The sequence below is a fragment of the Echiichthys vipera genome (genome assembly GCF_963691815.1).
Source record: "Echiichthys vipera genome assembly, chromosome: 6".
In the NCBI taxonomy this organism is placed as follows: Eukaryota; Metazoa; Chordata; class Actinopteri; order Perciformes; family Trachinidae; genus Echiichthys; species Echiichthys vipera.
Window position 1 is genome coordinate 24295327 of NC_139831.1, and position 15298 is coordinate 24310624.

At 41.1% G+C, this 15298-nt stretch overlaps 1 protein-coding gene across 1 annotated transcript; it reads left to right on the forward strand.

Moving 5' to 3' along the window:
- Window positions 1–515: 515 nt before the first annotated feature.
- Window positions 516–1307, forward strand: tmem271 (transmembrane protein 271; the record flags this gene model as incomplete). Its single annotated transcript, XM_083914768.1, has 1 exon — window positions 516–1307. The coding sequence occupies one exon, from the start codon at window positions 516–518 to the stop codon at window positions 1305–1307; it is 792 nt and encodes a 263-aa protein (XP_083770894.1).
- Between the last annotated feature and the right edge of the window lie 13991 nt (window positions 1308–15298).

The following is a 15298-nucleotide window of genomic DNA, read 5'->3' on the forward strand; positions in this document are numbered from 1 at the left end:
GGTGCCTTAGACACATTTAAAGAGCCCGGAGGAGTGTTGCAGTGATTTAAAGGCCTGTGGGTCATTGATCATTGGTTCACAGGACCCTCAAGCTTCTCCGGCGCAAGCAGCCGCCTCCTTCTCTGACACAAAAAAAAGCCACACACCATTCACTCCGACGACTTGGCGGACTGCAGATGAGACTGCTCTTCAGGAGGAGAAAAAATAGGAAAAACTTTTGGCCAGGAGAGCGCCTCAAGAGTCTGATGGGCGATAGGTGATCTGGGGTAAAGTGATCATTACTTGTGCATGGAATATCGATAAGTGCAAAGAGGAGCACGTTCTTGGCATTAGTTATTTATATATTCCTGTAAATCGGCGGGGATGCGAGAGAGACGCCACAGTGGCGAGGATCGCCCGCTCTGAACCGGAGGAGTCACCGGCAGAGGATGTCCCAATGTGAAAGTGCTTCCAGAGGAGACGAAGGAGGATGAAGAAGGGGGGAGAGGGATCGAGAGAGGCAGAGGTGGATTATAATGAAGTTGAGTGGAAAAGGACTGTGCACCGTCTTCTCCAGCACCCTCCTCTTCGTGTGCGCCCTGAGCGAAGTTGTCGTTGGATTAAGATGCGTCTCGTTGGGATCTACGGTGAGGGCGCATTTCCACCTCGGCGCCGCGGCCGGGGCTTTCTACTCCGGGCTACTTGTGGGAATCGGGCAGGTCCTTCTGGGATCTGCGCTGCTCTTTTGCATGGAAAAGCCCGGCTGCAGGAATTTCTTTCTCCTCGGTGTTGTGGTCTTCTTGTTGGGAGTCCTCACCGCCTTCTCCGGCGCGGTGGTGGATGGGGACACGGCTTCTCTGGTGGAGAGGAAATATACCCACTACTGCTTCCACTCTGTGGTTGTGAACCCTGCCTGCGAGCAGCTGAGGGATTACCAGCGGAGTCTGATCATCTCCACTGTTCTCAGCACCTTGGAGTGTCTCCTCGGGCTCATCAACCTGCTGGCCATCAAAAGGTACAAAGCAGCGCAGTTTTCTAGGAACCGGCAGTGTCAGAGGCAGCGCGCCGGCGCGATCATCTTCAGCGAGGAGCGGGACTGCTCCTCGGCGGATTTCCAGCCGGTGTCTTACATCAATTTAGGTGTTTTTAGTGTTTTTGACGAGACAGGTGCTGAAGTGCAGTGCGGGGGACACCCGTCAATCGAGCTGCCGGGATACTCGCCCACGGACCCGGAGCTCAATCATTGCTTCCCTTTCTCATACCCGCTCCCCAGCGAACTGCCGCCCGCATACGAAGACATTTTCCCCGCTGAGGCATGCAACACATAGCCGCTCCGGAGCAGCGCTTTTTATCTCTGCTGTGACAATCAATGATGACTTTGTGCTTAAACAACCCCCCTCTTTTCATCCTCTTCCAATACCCCCAACAAAAAGCAGTAAGTTACACAGCAGGGCAACAGCAGTGGATTTAATTCACCTGATTCCTTCTCATTGTGATATTTCTCTCACATCTGTCTGGTAAAGTAGGTTACATCACGACTGATGTGGAGGAACAGATCAAAGTGATACAGGCCCAGACAGCGCAGATCAGATCAAGGCCCATAAACGCAACAGCTTGTCAGTATATCAAAAGCCGAGTTTGTGTTTTGAATGTTTGCTGTGAACCTTTTTACTTGTGAATAAAAAGTGTATTTAACCTCAACTGACGTCATGCAGCTGCTGCCAGTAAGGAAATCCTGTTCACAAAACTTCAACCAACTTCTTCCGATTGTTATATGGTTTATCATTTCTATTTTTATAATAATCAAGAGTGGTGTAGTCTTCTATATGAGCAGTTGTGTTTTTAATCATGGTCACCTGAGAAAAAACATGGAACACATCAGCATCCATAGGTTAAGATTGACAAAAAAGGACTCTGACTTTAAAGGCTATACTTTAAATGTGCACTGCAGTGATTCATTATTTTTATTATTTCACTCAAAAGAGATGCATAAAAATACAATAGAAATAAAAAAGAGCCTTTAAAATCGAAGAGACAAAAACACCTGACCTTTAGTCCCAAGTGTGGGTCAAGCTAAAAAAAAACACCGGGTCCTACATTTCCCATAATGCAACAGTATAACATTTTCTTTTTTCATTAGACCATCCTTGCCTTGCTGGGAAACATCTTTAAAACTCCACACCCTCCAGTTTGTAGCACAAGCTTTCTGTTATAAAGATAACAGAGAATAAGAGATAACCCCAATGACATCACTATGACATCGTCACGATCATTTTTTCACATCTTGACAACTTCATATACCTGTTTTCCCAGGGTAAATAGCCCTCCTCGTGACAAGTAAAGGGAACTTTATAAAGTGTAAAATTAGTGGAGTGAACCATTAAGGTTTTTTGAAAAATTGAATTTACCCAACAGATCAAAGATAAGCACGTATATGGTAAGACCGATATAACTGCTACCACTGATAATGGGCATGTGGGAGGAAGCAGAGGGACAGTCTGAATACACGGTCACTCGCCCGCTTTAAAGTAGCAGTAGGGGTAATGATACCCAAACCCCTCATCTTCAGGGTATTTTAATGCTCCCCCAGATGTAGCAGGCCGTCTGGATACGATGCAGACTGAAGGTGGTCCTGCACTGTTTCCAATTTAAAAGACTGCGCAGCATTGCTTCCCATATTGTTCAATTGGATGTGACTTGAAATTATTTATTATCTCCACCGCACACAAATAACCACATCAGCCTTCAGCATGGATCCTCTCTGGACCATCGGGACATTATCAACCTCACTGTTATTATTTTCTCTTAACTGCTAGAACAATGACAGAAAAAAAGGTAGCTGTTATCGTTATATGCACACTTTTAATCAATATTTCTCCGTGGTAAATCACACTGGAATTGTCCATTTTCCCTCATATTTAATTCTTCAAATGAGCATCTGTGGCCAAATGTCTGTTCAGGGGCACTTTGAAGGAGAAACTTAAAGAAGAGCTGAATTGGCTCGGTGTAATAATCCTCCTCTTTTCCTTTTCAAACCGTGAGATGATGCTTTCCACTCTCTCATTCTACTTAAGTTGGGCTTTGAGTGCCGGAGTTGAATGCAGGGTAGAGAAAAAAATATGCTCTTCTCTTTCTACTAAAATTTCATGCCAGTAAAACAAATATACAGCTATAACCTCAGATTGAGCAAGCAACCGACAAAGGAAACTAAAGAGGTCTTCAAGGAGCTGGTGTCCTAAACGTTTCATAGAGTAGTGGCAAAAGAAGGATGCACACAAAGCTAATGGAAAGAGCTCTGTCAAGTGACTAAAAAATGACACAACAAAAAACAGGACTTGCGGCTCAGACCATTTCAAACAAATAAGGTGCGTGCCCTTGCCAGCGGCAACTCTTCAACCTATAGCACGGACGCCTGCGTCCTGACAGGTCAGCACAAGGTTTAATGACTTAATTGGCCTTGGTATGTTTTTTTTAATCTGCTTGCAAAACTACATAGATGGATAGATTTAACGTTACCTTTAGAGAAATGATCACCTTTTGTTATTTACTCTTAACACCTTGAATTAAAGTAAAAGTCAGTTTTGGTGAAGATGCAATGAAGTAATGCTGCTTCTAATTCCTATTATTTTTATTTTTTATCGTGCACAGCACTTGTTACTCACCATAAATGCTCCGACATTCAATGAATGAAGTCAAAATAAGATGGTAAGTAGCTAAGGTAAATAAGCATCATTTGTTTTTACTCAACTGCCTTATAATGTCCTATTGTTTAGGATCTTAAGGAGAAGTAAAGCTAAAATTTCAACACTTTCACACTCCCAGCTCGTCATATTTGGAAACTTTGTCAAGACTCATTGGAGTTACGTTTTTAATGCGCTGGGTACCCCTTTGGCTTCATATTTCAACGTGCAGAGTAGGGTCAGATTTGGAAAAGATTGGGATTTAGATTAAAATAATTAAGATTGTTACCAATCTTATGTACGTGACATTACTTAAGTAAATTATGCACATAACGTTGACTTACACTGACAAGATATGAATGGCAGTCTCCTTGGAATGTTATGTTTTGTTTGACCCATCCATCCACCCTGACCCTTAGATGGATTTTATCACTTTATATTAGTTATATTAAAGCTGTTTCTAGATGGTAACACAAGATTTGTGAAACTCTCGAAATGGTTGAGGTTAGGCACCTACCTTGACAAGGTTAAAGTGGACCTCTGATGGTCTTTTGCAGCTTCATACATGTGTTTTGTTTCTACTAGAACATGTAAACATGCTTTACTGTTCAAAATACACTATATTTTTGTCATAATACTCATGGCTGCTGCACCTGTATTCACCCTCGACGCTCTGTTGCAGAGCCTGTCTCTTTCAAACCATCCTCCAACTCTGATTGGTCAGCACTTAATGGTCTCCGCTCTTCCTCCCGTCTCTGTACTACTGCAGAGGTCACACTGAAACTGAGTGTATAGTGGAATTTTCTACCTTCAGAAGTCACAAATAAAGCCTTCTGAACCAAACACAACACAGCCGACATGTTGCAGCAGGAGTGTGATACGAAACACAAGCAACCAATAGTACAGCTTTGTCTGCTGTTAGCATGTAGCTGCATATAGTTAACAGCAAGAGATAGGTCGGGTAGCAAATCTTGCAAGAGTTTCACAAAACCAGGGTTACCATCTAGACACAACCTATTATTACAGACTTTTAAGCTCTTTATACCACGTCATGGGGCCCAGTGAAAGCCAGGTGCTTCTCGTACAGACGCTAAAGGGTGCCTTGTGTGTCGATTAAGATACGGATAGCGGAGTTGGTAATGAGAACTGGTTGAACATTTTGACAGTGGTATAAACTATATAAGACTCCAGTCTACTACTGTGATCCCCTTTATTAAATCACTGGAACTTTAGTACTGGCTTTGTTTGCATCGGGAGTTATCGACTGAAGATGATTTGCATTTCTATTTTGCAGTTGATCGTCTGGTTAAGCTAAGCACAGACATTTCATATATTTTCAAGATGCACAAGGTCTATTTACACGAGGAATAAGTGAAAAGATGTCCAGAATATACAGAATCCAAACTTTGCACAAGATAAATTGCTGATTATATCTTCAAGAGACTCGTGCAGACGTCCAGACTAACATTTTCTGACATTTACTGCTAAAATATATTATAGTGACAACATGGGGAGGTTGTTTGGCAGATTTCACTCCAAAGAAACAGAATGATTTAGTGAAGATTGAGCAAAGTTCAGTCTCCTATTAGGAACCCTGTCACAGCATTGTAACATTTAATTACACTGATGATGCCACTTTAACATCAGACTGTTACTGCCATCGTAACAAACTGGGCCACACAGTTTGGAAACCATGACATTTGATTTGTTTGGGACATTTTGAGAACAGTTTTAAAGGTTGTTTGCAAGCACATCACTCATATATTGTGGATAAATTCCTATCACGTGAAGAAAGGTTAAAGTTGAATAAAAAAATATCTATACTGTATTCAAAAATCAGAAATGATTTTGTTGGACAGTGTGTGCTACATCTTATTTCAAGTGATGTGCTATAAGGTTGTTGACGATAATGCGTAAGTAAGTACATATACTGAAGAACTTGTGTGTCCATTCAGAGGGAGATATCATAGGCTACTTTTTTTACTCCACTTTATTTATTTGGCAAAAGTTTTTTCGTTTTTTGACAAATACAGATTTTACTTAAACAAAGTGTTAAGTGAGCAAATAAAATATGATGCATTGTTACAAATTAAACTACTCAACTGTTTAAAAAATACTTACAAGTAGCTCCATCTTAACAAACTACTACAGTGAAATTAAACTTCCACATGAATGCATCAACAATAATAATAATACAATAATATAATAGTGCAGCGCTTGCAGGGCCATATTCTGCATAAAGTACTGTTGATTTTCATACTTTATGGGCCCTTTTTTCTAAAAAAAAAGAGAAAGATATACATGTATTTTGATGATAAAAAAGACATGCTCAATCCACAGAAATACACAGAACCCACATTCAAAAACTCTGTCTATATATCTATCTAAATAGATCTATATCTGGATATATATTTGTACTAATTTTAAGTAACAATAAATACATTGACTCAATCAATTACGAGATTGAAACAAACACAACAGCGAGCATGCTATTGTTTATGAATTTTTTGTTGAATATATCATTGGAATACAATCTATAGATTTACACCGCCGCTGAAACAAAAGCTTGACTGACACCAGTTAGCTGGCCGAGAGGATTCTCTACTAAATGTTTGAATGCTCTTTTGTGCTTCAGGGTTGTTGAAAGTCCTCTGGACAAATACATGTTATGTGTATAAAAGGTTTGTTTTTGGTATGACAGTAGCTCAGACTGTGGGGACTTGGCTTGTGAATCGAAGGGACCAAGTATGGTATGTGGACCGATAGCTGGAGAGGTGGCAATTCAACCTCCTGGTCACTGCCAAGCTGCCTTCAAGCAAGGCACCGAAACTCCAACTGTTCACAGTGCCCTTCACTCTGACGTCTCTCCAATGGATGCATGTGTGTTCCCTGTGTGTGTAATATGAAACAAGAGATCCCAAGAGGGGTTAATTAAGTGTATATTATTATTTCTCTTTAATATAATTTAATTGATATAACTTTATACATTGAGAACAAAACGCTGTACAATGATGCAACCACATTCAAACTGAAACAATTTCAAATGTAAATATTTTTGTGTCTGAAATCTACTATTTTTATTGCTGTGAAAAGACATTTTTGAAGGAACAGCTGATTCCAAATGTTTGAATGGTAGAACATGCAGATGTTTTAGATATCGTGTCAAAACAGTACGTCTGCAGTTTATCTGCTTATGGTAATTTACATTGAACCAGGAACTTAATAATCACAAATGGTCTAAAAATGATCAGAACACTTACTGTCAGAAAACAACAGAATCCTGTCTGAGAAATTCCTTTCTTCATTCCGGCTGTGTACGGATTTTCTCTCTTTGCTTTTTTCCCTCTGTCCCCCCTTTGGTGAGAGATGTTGTCGAGCCGTGCCGAAGAGCACTCTGAATACCTTTAATCATATTTGTATGATAGAGGGATCGTGTTTCCTCAGCTTTATGTTTCCTGAGTCTCATGTTCCCTCGGCCCTCTGCCGGAGTTGATGACTATCGATCCACACAAGTCAAACGCCGTCACGTCACATACTGTCACAACACTATTTCTGTATTTATTTTGATTTAAAATGACTTGAAAACCACAAAACATGATGACTTCACAATTAATGTCAACTCTGTCATTGGTCCGTCACCACCGTTGACACGAGGCACAAAACAAAAGTTCATGCAGTAGCCATTTTGTTTTCTCCGTTGGTGCTGGATGCTAATAGAACAGAGTTGAAGAGAATAAAATAATTGAAACAATTTTTTTAAGTCCTCAGAAATTGGAAGAGGATGATAATGTTAAGTTTAAGACTTAAAAACAAATTTGAAGGGGGTGATTGTGTTATGTGCATTGTATTATTAACCCCTCAGAACATCTACAATTTAAGATATTTTATTTTTAAGCCTAAAAGCAGAAATGGCTGGACCTGATTTGTCCCATGTCTCCAGAATCACTGCTTGCTGTGTAAATAGCAATGTTAGCCAACTGCTGACTATCTGGCAGAATTTAGCAAGTTACCGACCACGGGATTTATTTACAAACAGAATTCATATATTTATTATATTATAAATGCCCATCCACTAGCTTTGTAACCAGAATTGTATCAATAACTTATGTGGATGGCTGTGGTGTTCCTTCGCACTAACGGGAAAAAAAGCAAATCAGAAATTACCTATTCATTTTATTCCTTCTTAAAATTGTGGTGCATTAAACTGATCTTTCATGTCATGGTAATTTCTCTACAAAATATAATTTATGTGTTTGAAATTTATTTCAGTGAATGTCAAAATGTCCCATTGTGTGGCCATGTTCCCAGGGTCCTATGTTCCCCAGCTCAATATCCTCTTAATGTGAGTCATTAGGGTGTCACATTCTCAACATGCATTGAACATTTGAGCTAGAGAAAAAAAAAACATGTTTCCCTCGGCCAATATGTTAAAATCACCCACTAACAGCTTATAGCCTCCTGATGTTATACTTCCTGAAACCAGCATTTGAAACATCCAGAACCCTTCATTCTTTTAGAATTCAAACTGTGAGGACTATGGGAACCTGGGGATGACCCCTTCAGGATTGAGACACAAATCCACAATTTTTAAAAACAAAACAAAATCCAACTAAAGAACACTCAGTTCATGTCCCACTTTGTCGGCATGTTTAAATATCAGCTCCATCAGAAATAATTACAAAATGGCAAAGCTCATTCAACCTTATAAGTAAAAGAGAGATTAACTTTCTAAGTCACCACTGTGGGAGAAGTCAACCTGCCTTGACGTGTGTATTCTCTGTGGTCGTAAACAAATGTCACCGCTGGAAAGAAAATCTAAGGTTACTCAATAAATCTAATCTGTTTTAATCCAGGGAAGTTGAATGAACCCTGATGCTATTTCCAGATTCAAGTTCACACAGTACACTCAGTGTCTCACACTACGGGAGAGGAGCTGTGACCTTTCTCGTCACAAGCCTGAGGAAATCGAAACACTTACGCTTTACAATGCCAATGGCAGTGTGTATCTTTAAGTGATTACCTCCATTAATGTATGAAATGTGCCTTTGAAGCTCATGATATCCGTTCTACCGTATACATCCTGCTGCTTCAGAGGTATAATGATGAGTAATTGCACGTTTAAAGAAAGCAAAGACATGTCAGGTTGTAATGTCGGACACTCTATTATCTTAAGATCTGTGTTTCTGTGGTCTGGAGGTTTTTTTCCTGGTGGCTGATCCTTTGTTGGATAGCAGTGCAGCCTGCATTAGTGTAATGACAGCCTCCAGCTCTGGTTACACAAAGTAAAATCGGCTGACTTGCATCTTTAAGTTCCTGATGAATATAAGGGAGGGTTTCTGCACAAGCGATTACACAGCAGATATTTGGATGAGTGATATACATGGACAGGAGGAGCGTACAGCTATGGAGCCTCGAGGCGAGGAAGGGAGCTACTTGAGACTCATAAACAAACGTAATAACCTTTTAAATGTAGCCGGTTACAGAGAAAATATCAGTGGTGCTGCACATGGCCTTCACACGTGTATCTTGCATTACATTGTTTTTCTTCATCTGCATACGTCAGAATATGTCAAGGACAAAACTTCCAACCATACTTGTGGAAAAAGAAAACATCAATACCCCCTAAAAGCCTTTCATTAGACACATATCCATTTGTCTGTGTGCAGCTGCCAGGGGAAGTTGTGTCTGGAAATGCTCCAGTGGCTTTTAAAAGCCAACACTGGGCTTTTCCTGACAAAAATGTGGTTCATTACCTATGTGTGAGCTTCCAAGCCATTAGACCCGCTTGTGCCAATTTCTGAACAGCTTGATTCTTCTTTGTACTCTCTTTGAAGAGTTCTGAAGATTATGATTTTTATTTGTGCTCTGCAGGAGCAACAGTGTTAGAGCTCTCGTTATGTCTGAATGTACAATGAGCAACACAGCTAAAATTAAAAAGATAAAAAAGGCAGCATTGCAGGCACTTCCCATTTGTTTAGCAGCTGAGCTGTTAGTCCCGTGTGTTCACATTATTTGCAGATAATTATGAATTTCTAGCTTGTAGCTTGACATGCTGGAATCACAATCAAAAGCCACTGATCCCACTGACACCGTATGTTTTGAAACAATATTATCTCAGTGTGCACTGTGTGGTAGCTGTCATACAGCTCATTGATGTTGTATACACTGAAGCTGGCTCTCAGCGTATTATTCACTGGAAAGCTACACACACAGTTTGTAATAACCACGTGCACTGATTATCAGCAGCAGCACATGTGCAGCAGCTGATATTAAAATGTCAAAACGATCCCAACCCAAATCAACACTTAGGTTTTTTTTCAGGACTTCTAAAAATATCAGATGGTGTTCACCAGAGGATGGAATTTGCTCAGTTGTCATGGAGATGGATCTGTTGACAAAAACACAACATGGGAGCTCAGTGGATGTTTTAATTTCTGGGACTTCAACAGTCACATTTTGGACACAAAGACCACATTTTTCATATGTAATTGTCACACTTTCAAAAGCAAATATGATGTCAACATGCTGTCAATCACGATTACACACCGACTCCAGAACGTTTGGACGGGATTTAGTGTTATGCTAAATCTCTGACAGGCTTCGAAGCAGTGTTTCATTCATGGGCAGCTGTATCAGTTTGGTTCACTAGTTCATGAAGCTTCGATTTCACCATCTCTAACCTGATTAGACTGTCCAAAAGGTCTGAAAAGTGAAGCCAATGGTGAAGTGAACCAAACCTGCTGTCCAGCCAGGGGGTGACAAAAATAAATCTGATTGTATAGAAGTCAATGTGAAAATAATGCTACTTCTCACCTTAATGAGTTTATAGTCTCACACTAATTTCAAGTTCTCTTTAATACAGCGTGACATTCATTTCGTGAATTATGCTCCAATGATTACGAGGTTTGGTAATGTATATTCACGGCACTGTGTACATTAAAATAGCTGGGAACATAATTTTGGGTGTTAGTGGTAAAGTCTTAACTTTGACCCCTCCATGTGTGTTTTGACTAAATTAAAGTCAATTGTAACATTTTGGTCGTCTAAAAAGGTCTTGTTGAGCGTGTGGTTGCACCTTGCTAACACGAACCAGATAGCAGGTAATTGCAGGGAAACTGCCAATTTTCAAACGGGGTCTGTGTAACGGCAGTGTGGACAGTACACAGATAAACGACGCCAGCACCCTGAGGTCCCTTATCACCCACTGGCAATAGTCTGCTGGATGACTCATGTCAGCTTGTTGAAACTCTGTTTCCCTCTTTTCCCTCTCTTAGCATTTAGCTAAGCGCAGAGTCATTGAAACGACCCTGGCTTATTGCTCAGCCACACCCTCTCGGCCAAATATGGTCACGTTTTCAGAAATGCAAGATGGTAACGGCCGAAACGCCAAATTCGAGGCTTCATAAAAGGGTAGTCGACAGATGACAAGAAGAACAGATGTCACGGTACCTACATTCACTTTCTTTATACAGTCTATGTAAGAGGTCGGGAGAGGACCCAAATGCAGCACACATAGGCAGGCAGCCAGTCGGTATTGACTTTTAGTTAACACCTTATATATGGACATTTCAAAGATGGCACAGTAGAATAAACTTGCTTTTTGGGATGACACAAAGTGTCCAGGGAAGACACGACGTGGGAGCTGACATGAGAGAAGTACAACAGGCAGGGGTGTGTGGCAAAGTCAGACAGCCAACATACAGTTTATTGTCTGCACACTGCACCGTAGGAGGCAGACGGGGATCCCGGTGGTTGGAGCAGTGAACAGACCCAGAGGGGATTTCAGTAAGGGATCTGATGCAGAGCTGTTCCGTCACAGAAAGGAGCAGACGGAAGACAGGCGGAGAGCAGGCAGAATGCGTTGTCGGGGGCAGGAAGGTTGGGTCAATCACTAGAACAGAGACAGACAGGGTCGATACCAGGGACTCAGTCCGAAAAACCGCTGGCGAGACTAGTGCAGAAGACATAGAACAAACTGGCAATGAGTGTTGGGGAGGAGTATTCATAGCGGACAGATGAGTGATCAGATGCAGCTGCTGTAAACAGGTGAGTGGAGTTGAGCTGGAGAGGAGAGTGGCAGGTGAAGAGAAGGAGGGCAAATTAACTGAGAGGGAAGATCATGACTGTCTATGGTTGGTTGTTTGACCACTCAGAGCCACCGTACTTGCAAACATTATCTTCCAAAATGGCATCTGATAAGCTGATTCACATGGTCTCCAAACACATAGCACTTTACAACAAAGTGAAAAATATAGACTTGTAATCAGGGGGAAAGATTAGACAGCAGTGACTCTGCTCCTGGCAACAAATGATAGCTTCCTGCTATTGACATTCATTCATGAACCCCATTTGGGACTAGCTCAAAATTAGCATCTTTAGGAGACAGGGGTGGAACGGCTATAAAGCAATCTCCATGACAACTAAGAAAAGTGGTGGTTAGCACTGTCCCCTCACAGCAAGAGGGTTCCTGGTTTGAATGTTCTCCCTGTGTCTGTGTGGGTTTTCTCCGGGTTCTCCGGCTTCCTCCCACAGTCCAAAGACATGCACGTGTTTAGGTTAATTGAGGACTCTTAATTGCGTGAAGATGTAAATGGTTGTCTGTCTCTGGCATCCTGTCCAGGGTGTACCCCGTCTCACGGCGGATGTCAGCAGGGGGATAGGGACAAGGAATGGATGGATGGATATTAGTGATTAAGTGATCACAGCCAGGTGCTGAGACATCTGGCTATTTTCCAGGACTGTGGTAATTGAGTCTGGTCTCAGTTTCGAGTCTGGTCTCAAGACCACCTTTTTAAAAATCTTGCACTTGTCTTAGTCCTGTGCCTTGTTAGACTCGTCATTGTCTTGGACTAATGAGAATTGTTGCTGATTCTGGATCAGTTGTACAGAATGTTTCCTAAATGATCTGCATTGATCAGTTTGATGTTAGAATAGATCGGTCTTGTTTATAGATCTATCAGAACTCATTAATCATTATATTAGCAGCAGGGGTGTCTGGATTTTTGCCTGTATTCAACTCATACCATATACCACCATAAATCACAACTTCGTAGAGGCTCGCCATATCATTCAAAAAGTACTGCACATGGAATCATTTACTGTGCTTACCTTATTTGTTTATTTGTCCTAAACAGCCAACGGCACAGATCACTTATCGCTTCCTTAAATGTTATATGAGTAAATCGTAATTTTAAGGGTCTCAAGCATGTAATGTCTACTCACCCCCAAGTTCTTCTCACCATCTTCGTCTTCTCCCAGTGTATGGGACTACTGTATGCATGATCAATTAATATGGATGAATATGAAAATATGTATATGTATATATATTTTTAAAGCCTGCTGATCATCAGCGTCTGTGTAAGAAACTACCCGTTTATTTGTGTTGTAGTGGAGGAGAGCAGAGATGGATGTGGAGTCAGAAATAGATTTGTCAAAAATATTGGTGGAAATATTGTTTCCACCAAGTCAATCATATGTGTTTAGATGTGAATCTAAAATGTGAAGAATGTGACATCTGAAAATACATTTGGTCAATTTTAAAGAATTTAGGGTATTTTATTTGGGGGATCTGCACCCATGGTTAGCAGTGAAAAGACACTATTGCCTTTTATCGATTTGCTCTGGATCTGACTTGGTCTCAACCGTCTTTGGACTTGGTTTTGACCCAGATTTGACTGGACCTGGTCTTGGACTTGATTAAGTATAGACTAATGGCCCTGCATGCCATCCAGTAGTTTCAAAAGAAACCTCCCTACCTCGAGAAATATCCTGTTTTAAAAATGGACTTTATGGTTTGTAGTTACAGGCTACTGTAATTTAAAAGTACAAAATACTTTGTAAAGAAGAAGAAGTTCTATTGAACTCCTGCTGGTTTCCCAAAAATGGTCGATGAGGGTCATGGATGACTTAACAGCTCTTTCACCACTGACTGACTCAACCATCGCTGACCTGCAGCCGGATTTGTGGATTAGAATCGACTCATCCCACAAGGTGGCCTGCTGAATTAATAACAAAAGAATTATTTTCCTTGCAGTTATCTTTTATACTCAGTATGAACCAAACGCTCTGCACCAGATGTCTGTTTGCTCCGTTTATCTGAACACAAATGAGCACGGGAAGGTATTTTCTATTATAGCTAACTCCTGGGAAGTTTGTTCAACCTATTCTTAATACTGAAAATTATAATGTTAATGGAACTGCTGAGTGCCACAATTCTCCCATAAAACTTCTCCGAGAAAGACACACTGCTGTATTATTCATGAGTATGGAGTCATTATGGAAGTCCAAGAAAGTGTTCGCAACACATCCTGACATTAAAGGGGAAGTCATACTCAGGTTTTCAGGGCCGAATCACCTCTATCTTTGTGCCGTGATTTGGACTCATAATCTAATGGAATTACCAATAAAAATGTAAAATGTAGTTCACGATGGGTTAACAAGCAGCTTCACCGCTGTGTAAGTGAAGCCAGTAGTAATTTTATGCAAACAGCAAGTGTTCCCCTCCAGGCTTCTAAACAACTGAGCAGAGTTTTAGTGAGCTGGATTCCTCTCAGTAGCTTGGAACCGAAAGTGTGGCAGAGATGCAGTGAGGGGAGAAGGGGAACCCTGGCAGCGTCTGCAGCCACAGAGTGAGTCGTGCGTCAATCAATAGCTCCTGCAGTGACTGTGTTTTCAGAGCGAGCCAGCTCTAAACTTGCAATAACCTCTTTGGCTAGCTGCCATCTGCCACTCAGCAGACAACTCCTGGAGCATCAAAAGAGCGCAGCGGTGCAGTTGAGGTAAGGTCGCTTTCACAGGGAAAGCTTCAACTTAAAGTTAAATGTTTAGTTTGCCAGCTGCTCTGTTCCTGTAATTGTAGTTTCTGCTGGATGGTCAGCCATAGCTAGTCCTAACTTCACATAAAAGATTAAATCGGCAGCACAAGGAAATCAACATGCTTCATACATAATGCATACATGCTGATGATTTACAATATGTTCTACAGTATGCCCTTTCACATGCACACAAACGGCCCCTGATGATTTAAAGAGGCAGCCACATGTTCTGTTTTCCTTCACAAAAGAAACTAGAGACCATCTTGTTAAGGGATTATATCAGCCAAATTGGGGCCAGGGGGTGTAAAGTGGTGGGGCAATGGTCCCTTTACTACTTTCTACCCCCATCTTCCCTTGCTCAGAGTATCTCCAGAAACCCCCATTTTTACCATAATGACACACACATACACACAAACAAAGATTCACAAGTTAAAAACATCACCTGCAGTGCTGTCCCAGTAAAATCTTTCTATTGCTTTTCTTTTCAATATTGTTGAAGGATGGTCTTCAGTGTTTTAGGTTTATCACTAAAACCTGCTCTGGCTGATTTTTTAGGGAATTTGGGAGTAGTGTAAAAAGATTTATTATCACCTGTTAGCAGTGTAGAATGTAACTAGGACTTTGAATGTTCTCATTTGTCCAGGTCATCATTATCCCCAAAGCAATTTCAGTCAAAAGCAACTGGACTTATTTGTCTAGGAAGACGTTTCACCTCTCATCCAAGAGGCTTCATCAGTTCATGTACACATCTGACCAGGCTGGGACTTCATCAGTTCATGTACACATCTGACCAGACTGGGACTTCATCAGTTCATGTACACATCT